General features: G+C 46.0%; 1 protein-coding gene across 3 annotated transcripts in view; it reads right to left on the bottom strand.

Annotated features, from left to right (window-relative positions):
- Positions 1–12081, bottom strand: part of STK26 (serine/threonine kinase 26) — a 54407-nt gene extending 42326 nt beyond the window's left edge. For 2 of the 3 annotated variants that reach the window (XM_073358520.1, XM_073358518.1), the window contains exons 1-2: positions 11783–12079; positions 11575–11692 (exon numbers count right to left, since the gene is read on the bottom strand). In XM_073358520.1, the coding sequence (XP_073214621.1) occupies positions 11575–11616 (42 nt within the window). In that variant the 5' untranslated portion in view covers positions 11617–11692; positions 11783–12079. Of the gene's footprint in view, positions 1–11574; positions 11693–11782 lie in introns of all 3 variants that reach the window. The other variant, XM_073358519.1, reaches the window with a different exon arrangement.
- Positions 12082–12631: the final 550 nt, after the last annotated feature.

The following is a 12631-nucleotide window of genomic DNA, read 5'->3' on the forward strand; positions in this document are numbered from 1 at the left end:
ATGTTTCCTGGTTCTCTTAACTGCTGACATTTTTCAATATGCCAAAAGCAGAAGTTCAGAGAACAGCAGTAGCTACTCCATGCCAGTATCTCAATTCTCTCTGAAGTTCAACATGGCAGGTGGCCTAGTGAGATCTTTCCTTGCAGCAGATGTTGCAGAAGTAAAAATCTTTACAGATGTCCTTTTTGGGTAACTTCTCTGTATGAGGAAAAAACTAAAATTATTGCTAACTAGTAACATTTTCTGAGCAAATTAGCAAATAAATTTGCGTATATCTTTAATTTTACTGGATAATTCAGTCACTGGTTGCCTTATTTTAAGCCACTGAAATTTGTTTCTGGATGTCTAATTTTGGTAACCATCTATGGAAAGTAGTGAGCTAAATTTCTGTGGTATCTGTAAAAAAACAATATTTTAGCCCCACTTTACACAGGGCTTTTCTGACTGGATTTGTGCCATGTTTCATCTTCTGCACTTGAACTTTATTTGAATAATACATGTGCATTATCTGCAGTATTGTGTACATTTAAAAAATTAACTTTGCTTCCATCTCTTAATGATTTCTAACCTATCTTTGTAGTTGGTAGCTTGTGGCACACGGTGCAATGTTTATTACTGGATGGGTCTTTAGCTGCTCAAACACTTGTTAACTTGGCTGGGCTCGGGGGTTGGGGGCAAAAGAGAAACAGGAACTGGGTTGTTGTATGGGTTTCTTTAACTCTCCACTCCTGGGGTAATTTTTGTGAATGTCTGTATTGTTACAGACATACTTGCTGACAGGTGTTTTGAAATAAATTACCAAAATAATTGAAACTGGCATGATTATATAGTGTTATTTTGACAAATAAAATTGGTACAATTTTAAAATATTGTGTGCAAAATTTTTCATTTTTTGGCGCAGAATTCCCCCAAGAGTATATATGTAAGGCTATACCATATCTACTAAATAGGACCCCAATTCAAGAAAGCATTTAATCATATTCTTGAGTAGCCTTCCAAAATAGTAATGTTTTCCTAAATCAGGTCTATATGACCTGAACACCTGTACTGGCTTTACCAGTCAGAATGAGACATAAAAGGTGTAAAGATCCATGAGTGCCAAAGTATATATTAAGTACTGACCAAATGGTAGATAAATATTTAATATAACCCCTTCTGTAGAGTTGACGCGCACACAGATCTAACAAAATAAAGAGCAGATCTACATAAATACCCTAGTTTTTCACTTAGAAAACTTCCTTTTTTCACTACAATGCCATGAATAAAAAACATTTTTATATAGATTCTTTGATTTACCATGCACATGCCAAGTCAAATGTTCTTTTGAATCACACAGCTTATTTCTCTAGAGCTTGTTCTGGATGGAAATTTGATAAGTACCCAGACAGACTCACAAGAACTAGTGTTCTAGACAGGAAGAAACTGACACCTAGGTTTAAAATCTTCTCTTTACTGGACTAACTTAGATTGCCTTACTTTTACAAATTCACAAGAGAAATCTTTATATTTCATTAAAGACAGCCTAGAGAGTCCAAGATTAGATACGTGGTTACCTCCATTATTATATAAGGAGACACTGAAATAATTTACTATAAATCCTAATTTAGTTTCTATTATTTATGCTGCACAATTTTTGCATCTCTCTCATTTGGTGAAGAAGATGAATAACTATTTGGTTTCACTTCCAAGTTCTCATGTAGTGTAGATACAACGTTTTGGGAATGCTTTGTTAAAAAGGCCTTTAACCTTATATTTTTAACAGCAATGAAAACATTTCTATCAGTTTATATTTTTCAAAATGTATATTTTGAGCCAACTCAACCAAGATCCATTAGTGCAGCTGGCATTCTGAAAAATGACTATATAAACACCACCATCTTACTCAACAGACCTGATCCCCTATCTGAATTCAGAGGCGGATCTTCTGCCAAAAGGGAGTTTTCACAGCTTTTTACTCCTCTTAAATCTGAAGAAAACCACAGGTGAGAGTGCTTTGGATTCTATCCCATCTCATGCATCATAAACAGCACTGTCTATGAAGTTCCAATCAGCTACACTTGTACAACTCCAGAGTAGGCAAACACTTTGCACGCGGAGTCACTGACAGCATAATTTGAAGACAATAAGACATCACAGGTGTTACTGAAGCCTAATTTGTCACAGAGAACTTTTATTATTGGTGATGCATAAGATGGAAGGAACCCAGCGTGGCTATTAGAACTCAAATTGAGTTTGTAGGGCTAGCAATTAGAAAAAAAATGTACTTGCACACCAAGCACATCTGATACATAAACTGCTGAAAGACTGAACATGGAATCCCACAAATTGCTTTTCAGAGCAGAACCACTTTAAATTAAGAGCCAAATACTCCACAGCCCTTTATAATTTCCTAATGTCTAGCTATGCATTTTTTCTATGGCCCAAAAATCACAGTGCCAGAAAACAAGGAAGCCACAAAAGTCACAGTTTAGAAACTTGGTATCCTAAAGGGTTAGGTTTATCAGTTTTCACTAGACAAATTTCTGGTTTCTACAGCACCCAGTATATACTGAAGCAGTAACAATTTAAAGTTGCTTCAAGATACTGTGGAACCAACTGAATGCAATTAATTTCTGAGCGCAAGAATAAATTAACAGATATTTGACTGGATCCTTCCCAGAGTTTTGTTTGTACAACGCCTTCCTTTAAACATTTAAGTACTTTATATCCAGCACTGCTCACACTCAGTAGTAAGTCATATACACAGTGATAATATTCCCATAACTGCAATGTATAAGGACGCTACAAGATAATTTAGAGGTACTGAGAGTTTGACACATTTCCAAACATACAGTATCTAAGCCTAATAAGTAAGCTAATTTTGCAGGTGCATGAACTCAAGGTGTTAAAGCAGCATTCCCCATTTACTCCTTACTAAACTTAAAGTCTTATTTCATCCATTCTTTATGCCATGGACTGGCTTCTCATCTCCTTCTGGGTTCAAGGTGTTATAGGTTAAAATTAACACGCTGTTATAGTTTGCAAAACATAGGCACTATCCATCTCCTCCTCCTCCTGTACCCATTCCGAGACCAACTGAACCTCTTCTGAGTAGTCCCTTGCCAGGCACTCAAGGTTTGGAAGAAGAATGTTCCCAGTTAAGGATCCCCAGTGCCCAGCCACAGGATACTTTGACCTGGTAGTCCAGCTGAGCCAGTTTGTTAAACTTTCAAAGTAGAGAGCAAAGCTCATCTTTTCAGCCAAGCTTTTGATTAATCCAGTAGTCCTCAAATTGTGGACCACATTGTAGTATCTGACAGGTCACATGGAGCTGGCTGCTCCTCTCTGCTTCTGCAGGAAGTTAGGCTCTTCATTGCAAGAAAACATGTATGCCAGTAAAAGAAGATGGATGGAAACAAGGGGAAGCCTGCCTTGCTGCCTTCATCAGAGGTTGCTACTACACAAGATGCCAAAGGAGCCACTAGAAAGAAGAATATTTACGGCATAAGGAAACCAGGCATGTGGCGGGTGGCAACACCAGACAACAGGGGTATGCAAGGAAAGAAAGACTGGAACCAGGTGGTAGAAAGAATGAAGGAGACTACTTTCCCAATATTGGTTTTGCCCCTTTCCAGCACCAACACCAGCATGGGGGGAGGGATAGCTCAGTGGTTTGAGCATTGGCCTACTAAACCCAAGGTTGAGAGCTCAATTCTTGAGGGGGCCATTTAGGGATCTGGGGCAAAAATTGGGGATTGGTCCTGCTTTGAGCAGGGGGTTGGACTAGATGACCTCCTGAGGTCCCTTCCAACCCTGATATTCTATGATTCTATATCACATTGGTAGATGCGCAGGGTGAACGAGCCTCTGAAAGTGTGGCTGATGTGATTCCTACAACTACAATACCCACCTGCTGAAGTGAAGAAACAGATTGACAGAGCCAGAAGAGTACCCAGAAGTTACCGACTACAGGACAGGCCCAATAAAGAAAATAACAGAATGCCACTAGCCATCAGCTTCAGCCCCCAACTAAAACCTCTCCAATGCACCATCAAGGATCTACAACCTATCCTGAAGGACGACCCATCACTCTCACAGATCTTGGGAGACAGGCCAGTCCTTGCTTACAGACAGCCCCCCAACCTGAAGCAAATACTCATGAGCAACCACATATCACACAACAGAACCACTAACCCGGGAACCTATCCTTGCAACAAAGCCCGTTGCCAACTGTGTCCACATATCTATTCAGGGGACACCATCATAGGGCCTAATCACATCAGCCACACTATCAGAGGCTCGTTCACCTGCACGTCTACCAATGTGATAGACGTCATCATGTGCCAGCAATGCCCCTGAGCCATGTACATTGGCCAAACTGGACAGTCTCTACGTAAAAGAATGGACACAAATCAGACGTCAAGAATTACAACATTCAAAAACGAGTTGGAGAACACTTCAATCTCTTTGGTCACTCGATTACAGACCTAAAAGTGGCAATTCTTCAACAAAAAAACTTCAGAAACAGACTCCAAAGAGAGACTGCTGAATTGGAATTAATTTGCAAACTGGATACAATTAACTTAGGCTTAAATAAAAACTGGGAGTGGATGTGTTGTTACATAAAGTAAAACTATTTCCCCTTGTTTATTTCCCCTCCTATTGTTCTTGTCAACTGCTGGAAATGGCCCACCTTGATTGTCACTACAAAAGGTCCCACCCCCAACCCCTGCTCTCCTGCTGGTAATAGCTCACCTTTCCTGATCACTCTTGTTACAGTCTGTATGGTAACACCCATAGAATCATAGAATATCAGGGTTGGAAGGGACCTCAGGAGGTCATCTAGTCCCACTCCCTGCTCAAAGCAGGACCAATCCCCAATTTTTGCCCCAGATCCCTAAATGGCCCCCTCAATGATTGAACTCACAATCCTGGCTTTAGCAGGCCAATGCTCAAACCACTGAGCTATCCCTCCCCCCATTGTTTCAGGTTCTCTGTGTATATAAAATTTCCCCACTATATATTCCACAGTACGGAGCCGATGAAGTGAGCTATAGCTCATGAAAGCTTATGCTCTAATAAATTTCTTATTCTCTAAGGTGCCACAAGTACTCCTTTTCTTTTTTACGGATACAGACTAACACAGCTGCTACTCTGAAACCCACATGGGATAAGTGTCAATCAGCCAAATATTCTCCAGTAAACTTCTCCCACCTGAGAGAGAGGTGGAGACATAAATAATTCACAAAATATCTTCACCTCCACGTAATCCCCCTTACTCCTTGTACCCAATAGACAGAATATTCCAAGACATTTCCACCAGTGCTGAATATTAGATGAATTCTGATAACATACAAATTAGAAGCAGGAAAGGAAAAGTTCACCAACCACTCCTCCAACTAGAAGATGTTATTTCTCAAGTGATTTTCCATTGGTGGAGAAAGCAGGAACCACAAAGACCAGCAAAAATTGTATTTTCCACACAGGGTTTAAGGACTGCCTTTGGAAAGCACAAATGATTCATCAGGAACTTTAAAGGCAATTTTCCTGTTAATTCTTAAGTGTTGAACTGTCCACTCTCAAGCTATTTGGTTATCCATCTTTACACTTAGAAAATAATCAAAGCTGGAAAGACCAACTTCAAATGATTTTCATAGTAAAATATTAAGGGCTGGAGTAGCAAAGACTCATCTCAAGCTGCACCCATCTGAAATGAAAGGGATATTAAAGCCTTGCTCATCTGTATTTGATGTGGCCCTTCCAAATACACGCCTGGCCAGCTAAGTCAAAGAAATGCAGTGGGAGATGAGCCCTGCTACTAAGCAGCCCAACACATCCCTCTTCCAACTTCAGGAATACCTATACTTCACCCCCCAAACTGTTAGTGCAAGACAGCTCTCACAGTTTATACCTAGAAGCACTTTTCTTCAGGGGGCCTCTGTGGAATAGGATTTCAGAGAGAGACACTAAATTATTCTAGCAGTAGGAAGCTATTTTAAACTCTTCCTTCCACTTTAAATTTTCATGCTCTGTTTTTTTTTTATTATTATTAAAATTAGTGTTACTTTACAAAACAAATTCCAAACACACATTGGAGGCCATGGAAAACCATGGTTCAGATCAATGGCAACCTTAACCGTGCTCCTTTAGCTCCATTCATCTCTCACTTTCTGTTCTAATCTTAAATTTGTAGAACATACTATTTATATAATCTGCAGGTAGAATGTTAAAAATCTGAACCTCCGAGCATTAGTGCTATATACACGTTTCCAACACTAAACATGATGCTTTAGCACCATGCTAGCCTTTACTCTTCTAATCTATGTGCTGTAATTTTATGAGTTTGGCTTAGAAGTGTGAATACATAGACACACAGAGCTTTGTTAGGTTCTGTGCATATGGAACCTACAGAAGAAAATGTATTTAGCAGGCTATTTGTACTTAGCAATTCCTGATTACAGTAACTCCTCACTTAAAGTCATCCCAGTTAACATTGTTTCATTGTTACGTTGCTGATCAATTAGGGAACACGCTCTTTTAAAGTTGTGCAATGCTCCCTTATAAGTCGTTTGGCAGTCACCTGCTTTGTCCACTGCTTGCAGGAAGAGCAGCCCATTGGAGCTGGCTGGAGGGGGCTTGGAACCAGGGTGGACCGGCAGCCCCCCTATCAGTTCCCCACTCCCCTAAGTTCCCTGTGCGGCAGCCGCCCAGCACAGTCTCAGTTGCCAGCAGTTCAGCTCTCCCTCCCCCCACTACCATGTGCTGCTCCTGTCCTCTGTCTTGGAGCTGCTCCCTAGAGCCTCCTGCTTGCTGGGGGGGGTGGGGGCCGGGGGCTAATGTCAGGGTGCCTCCCACTCCTGCACCCAGCTTACCCAATCTTCCATAGAGCCGGGGGGGAGGGTGGACACAACAGGGCTCAGGACGGACGGAGCTTCCAGGCAGCAGCTGCTGTCTCAGCTTGCTGATTAACGTAAAAAGGCACTGTACTTAGAGTGGGATCAGTGTACTTAAAGGAGCAACGCGCATCTCTCTCTCACACACAGGGTGTGTGTTTCTGTCTGGCACGCTGTCTCCTCTCCCTCCATTCGTGCTGCCTTGTAGAGCGAGAGGCTACATTAACAACAATCGGTTAACGCTTGAGGGCTCAGCCGAGTGCTAGTTCATCATTTAGCAGTAAGGAATTCCTTGGGAAATATCCCACCCTCTGACTTCACCACCACAACCAAGCTTCACAATCATCATCGCTCTGTGTGTGTATACGTCTTTTGTCTGGTGAAAAAAAATTCCCTGGAACCTAACCCCCCCATTTTACATTAATTCTTATGGGGAAAGTGGATTCACTTAACACTGTTTCGCTTAAAGTCGCATTTTTCAGGAACATAACTACAACGTTAAGTGAGGAGTTACCGTGCACATGTTATTTCATGAACTGAGTATAAGCTGTACAAAATATTTTGGAGTCTATGCACCCACTCTAAGTGTTTTCATAGCTATTCATGAGATAAACCTGTGTAATTAATAAGATTGTCCGAGTCTCCTATTGCTGTCAGGGCGGTAATGTAAGGGCAAAGTTAGGATTGCTTTAGCGACCTTTGTGTGGACTTTCCATAGTTTCCAGCATTTGGATTTTTGTTTTTCTATTAAATAAACATTTTAAGGGCTTTTTCTAATAAGAGCAGAAGAAATCTCTGTGCATCTTCAAAACTATGTTAACAAAATTTCTGTCTGGAAATTAGTCTACAAGCAATATAATAGATTATCACATTGTTTTTGTTCATGGAATGTTATTTTGCTTTTATGCATAATTAAATAATGGACAGAAAGGGGAAAGTATTATCATAATATAGCTGAAAACGTTATAGCTACAGCACATTCCCTTCCATAAATTCTGTTTCCAACTCCTATACTACAACAAAAACAAAAAAATCCCTCCAACATTACATGGTAGATGATGGTTTGAGATTACAGACAAACTTTCCCACAGTGCTAATTTTAACATAACTTTTGGATCTTATTCCACCATACTCGGATCTGTTTACGCTTTCTTAAATCAAACCTCATGCATTTATTTTTAACACCGACCAGAAGTAGGTAATGCTTTAATAATTACTCAGGTGACCTTCAATAAATAATACTAATTCAAATTAAAAAAAAAAAAGAAAACCATTCCTATCTCCTAATCATTTAATGCAGGGGTGGGCAAACTTTTCGGCCCGAGGGCCATATCTGGGTATGGAAATTGTATGGTGGGCCATGAATACTCATGTAATTGGGGCTGGGGTGCAGGAGGGCTCCGGCTGGCGATGCGGGCTCTGGGGTGGGGCTGGGGATGAGGGGTTGGGGGTGCAGGACGGTCTCTGGGCTGGGACTGAGGGGTTTGGAGGATGGGAGGGGGTTCAGGTCTGGGGCAGGGATGTTGGAGGTGGTCGGGGGGAAGGCTCTGAGGGGCGCTTACCTCAAGCAGCTCCCAGAAACAGCAGCATATCCCCCTCTGGCTCCTATGCGGAGTTGCGGCCAGGCGGCTCTGTGCACTGCCCCCTCCGCAGGTGCCACCCCTGCAGCTCCCATTGGCTGCGGTTCCTGGCCAATGAGAGCAGCGGGGGCGGCACTTAGGGCAGGGGCAGCATACAGAGCCCCCTGGCAGCCCCTATGCGCTGGAGCCAGAGGGGACATGCTGCTGCTTCCGGGAGCCATGTGGATTGGGGCAATACCCTGACTCCGTCCCTGGCTGGAGCGCCGGAGCAGAGAAAGCCCCGGACACCACTTTGCGGTGGGACCTCGAGGGCCTGATTAAAATATCGAGAGGGCCGGATGTGGCCCCTGGGCCGTAGTTTGCCCACCCCTGATTTAATGACTTCTTTCATAGTTTCTTTAACAGTCACAGAACAGTAAAACGTGCAAAGGGGAATACCATGCAGAATAATTTTACACTAAACTCAAAATCTTTTATATTCTAGAAAAGCTTTTAATGTTTTATATTCTAGAAAAGCTTTTAATGTTTCTTATACTTGTCTTCATAAAAAAATAGTCTCACGGAGAAAACATCAATTCTACTCAGATGTACTTATGAGCACTTAAGGAAAATGTGCTTTAAGTCTACATGTGTAGATCAAGGAGTTTGGGTTAAACTAAAAACAAAGTAGTGGAAGGAAATGTACTACTTTTACGAAATGTAAACTTCCGATATAAAGTTTAATATCGGAAAACAGTGCTTTAAATTATGTCAGGGTCCTTGTTGAACTATACTACAGCCCAAGAAAGTAGAAACATTAAATAAGATAAAGAAATGGGCAACAAGATTATAGAATTTTTAGATAGAAAACGTGTCCAAAATGCTTATCAAAGCAATATAGGAAAATTCTCTGAAGAGAAGTCACACCATGGGACACAACAAAAAGAAAAGGCTCAAAGTAAGACTTCTCCCTTGCTTCTAATTTTTAAAAATGTATCATCAATAATATTGACATAGTATGGAGATTAAGAAAAGGAGTACTTGTGGCACCTTAGAGACTAACCAATTTATTTGAGCATCCGATGAAGTGAGCTGTAGCTCACGAAAGCTTATGCTCCAATAAATTGGTTAGTCTCTAAGGTGCCACAAGTACTCCTTTTCTTTTTGCGAATATAGACTAACACGGCTGCTACTCTGAAACCTGTCATTATGGAGATTAAGTGTATTTGCAGGTTAAATTGGTATGGCAAAAGTATGGTTTCACATCTGTCTGTACCATCAAAAAGTTGGTGAAGCAATTTCTTTGAAAGGAGAAATTCAACAGATTTTAGAAAAGTACAAAAATTGCGCAGATCTTCAGAAATAATGGTATTAACTTTATCCTTACAAATGTTATCACTGGCCTGGCCTACTTTGCTGAAAGTTCATTTTTGGAAAGCGTACGATTAGAGTGTTTGGGTAAACATTCCACAAATACTTACAAGCTGCATCTAATCACACTCAAGATATTGTTACTAGCAGCTTCAAAACTTCTTTTACTCTACATAGAATTATCCAACACACATCCTAAAAGCTATTGTATTAATGTCTTCCTTGATTTCACAGGCATGACTGCAAAATGAAGGGAAAACTTGAAAATAGTAATTGCATTTTCCATCTTGCATGGTTCGGTGTTTTCTGTCGTAGCTGTCCCGTCCATGATTCTGGCACAAAGCCTTCCAGAGTTTATGAATATACACCATCTCAGAAGAATTCTCTTACTTTTCACACACCACTCACCCAATTAAAAAAAGTATGAAAGAAACAAGTGACATTTAAACTAGATAGAGGAAAAAGAGAGAAAGATGTTACTAGAAACATTAGACACAACTATTAAGAGACAAATATGTTATATATTTATTTTACAAAAACTAAGACATACCAATAATAGGACATCTTGGGGGGGGGGGCTGAAATGGCTTGCAGTCTTGAAAAAACACTGTAGCATCAATATTATGGATCATCACATTCATTTGGGAAAGTTACAGGGCTCAGATTTTCAAAGGAAAATAAGGATATGTCTACACATAAACCGGTACGCAGCTGTGCCGTGCTACGGCTGCAGTGAAGATGCTATCTACACCTACAGGAGGGGTTCGCGTGTCAGGGTGGGTAGTCCACCTCCCGGACAGACAGTAGCTAGGTCGACAGAGCCCCCAAGAGATGCAGTTATAACAAGCTAATTTCCTAGCATAGACCAGGCTTAAGGAGTTGGATGCGCAAATCCCATAGAAATGGGCATTTGGTGCCTAACTCCTTTAGGGTCATTTGAAAACCCCACCCTAAATCTGTTTTAGGACGTTCGAAAGAGGGGAAAGGACAGGCGGGGACACCGCTGCTATCGTTGCCAAAACAAAGGGAGCGAACTGTCAAGTGCCCCAGCTCAGGCTGCAGCAACAAACACACAGAAGCCCCCCTTTTCCAGGGAGGTTCCCGGCCTGGCCCAGCCTGCGAACTGCCAACAGACCGACACCTCCTAGGAGCAGCCTAGCTGCCAGCCTGGAGGAAGGCAGGGCTCCGCTTTCCCCATCTCTTCCCATTCAACAGAAGGTCCCCCGGGGACCTGCGATCCAGGCCCAGTGCCAGGAGCCGGGGACGGCCTGGCTGGCCTGCCCTGGCCAGCTGGGCTGCGATGCCGTTTCACACGAACCCGGAGTACTCGGTTTAACAGCACTTGGGGGCGGGGGGGGGGGGGGCGGCTGCCTCTGAACAAAGCCGGGGCCCCCCCAGCGCTGAGGGGGCAGCCCTGGCCCCCGCGGGGGGCGAGGCAACGCCCCCTACTCGCCCCCACCAAGGCGTTGGGGTCCGAGACCCCGCCTTCCCCCGAGCCCCCCCAGCGCGGTCAGGGGACCCGCCGCCCCGGCCCAAGGTCCTGCCCAAGGACTCGCCGGGCCGGGCCGGGCCGGGCCGGGCCCCGTCGCCCGCCCTCCCCCCCCCGCGGCCTGGTCACGCCGGGCCGGGCGGGCCAGACACGCGCAGGCCGCAGCCGACGCCCGGCCCGAGCCGCCCGCCGACACCGGCCCCGGCCCCGGCCGCGCCGCTTCCGGGCAAGGCCCCGCTCCCCGGCCTCCATTTCCCGCCCGCGCCGGGCCCGCCCCGCTCACCTGCATGCCGGGCACCTGCACGGCCACCGGCGAGTGGGCCATGGCGGCCGGGCGCCGCCCGCGGCTGGCTCTGGCTCCGGCTGCGGCTCCGGCCGGGAGGGGCTGCCTGCGGCGGGGCCTGCAAGGACAAAGCCGGAGGGAGGCTGGTTAGGCCGGGCCGGGCTCCGCTCCGCTCCGCTCCCCGCCCCGGCCCCGGCCCGGGGCTCACCTGACGGGTCGCTGCGGGGCGCCTAGCGCCGCTCTCCCATGCCCGGCGGCGGGGCTCTAGGCGCGGCCTGGCCGGCGGCTGCCGCCCGCTCTGCCCATGGCCCCGGCGGGGTGGGGCGGGAAGGTCCGGCGGCGGCGGCGGGCGGGCGGGCGCGGGGCGGCGAGGCGAGGCCGGGGCTGGGCTCAGGGCGCCGCGGCGGCCAGCGCCATGTTGGGCTCCGGGAAGCGGTGGGGCGGCCGCGGCTCCGTCCTTCCGTCTCCTCGGCTCCGGCCGCGCGGGGTGGAGCCGCCGGGACACGGCCCCGCGTCACCCGCCCCCCGCCTTCGGGGCCGCCCACGGGGCGGGGAGCCGGGGCCAGGGCGGCTGGTGCGAGGGGAAGGAGCCCTGGCGAGAGGAGACCGCCACGCCCCCACCCCGCCCGGCACGGGCCTGGGCCTCGCCCCTGCAGGAGCCAGAGCCGTGGGGGTCCCCGGGCTGGGACCCCCCGGGACCAGAGCAAGCCGGCCAGCCCCTTCGCCTGGCCCCTGCCCACCCGTTGGTCCCGGGGGATGGTGAGACCTGCCCTGGTCCGCGGCTCCGTGGCCTTCGCTCTCCTCAGGAGGGTGGAGGCGGTGCGGTGGATTTGGAGATCATGGAATCCCAGGGTTGGAAGGGAGACTCAGGAGGTCACTTAGTCCCGTCCCATCTGCTCAAAGCAGGACCAAGCCCCAGTTTTTTTGCCCCAGATCCCTAAATGGCCCCCTCAAGGATTGAACTCGCAGCTCGGGGTTTAGCAGGCCAGTGCTCAAACCACTGAGCTATCCCTCCCCCCCTGCCCCCCTTTTTTGCCCCAGATCCTTTGAGGCCGCC

This window comes from Lepidochelys kempii, chromosome 9, assembly GCF_965140265.1.
Source record: "Lepidochelys kempii isolate rLepKem1 chromosome 9, rLepKem1.hap2, whole genome shotgun sequence".
NCBI classification, from domain to species: Eukaryota; Metazoa; Chordata; order Testudines; family Cheloniidae; genus Lepidochelys; species Lepidochelys kempii.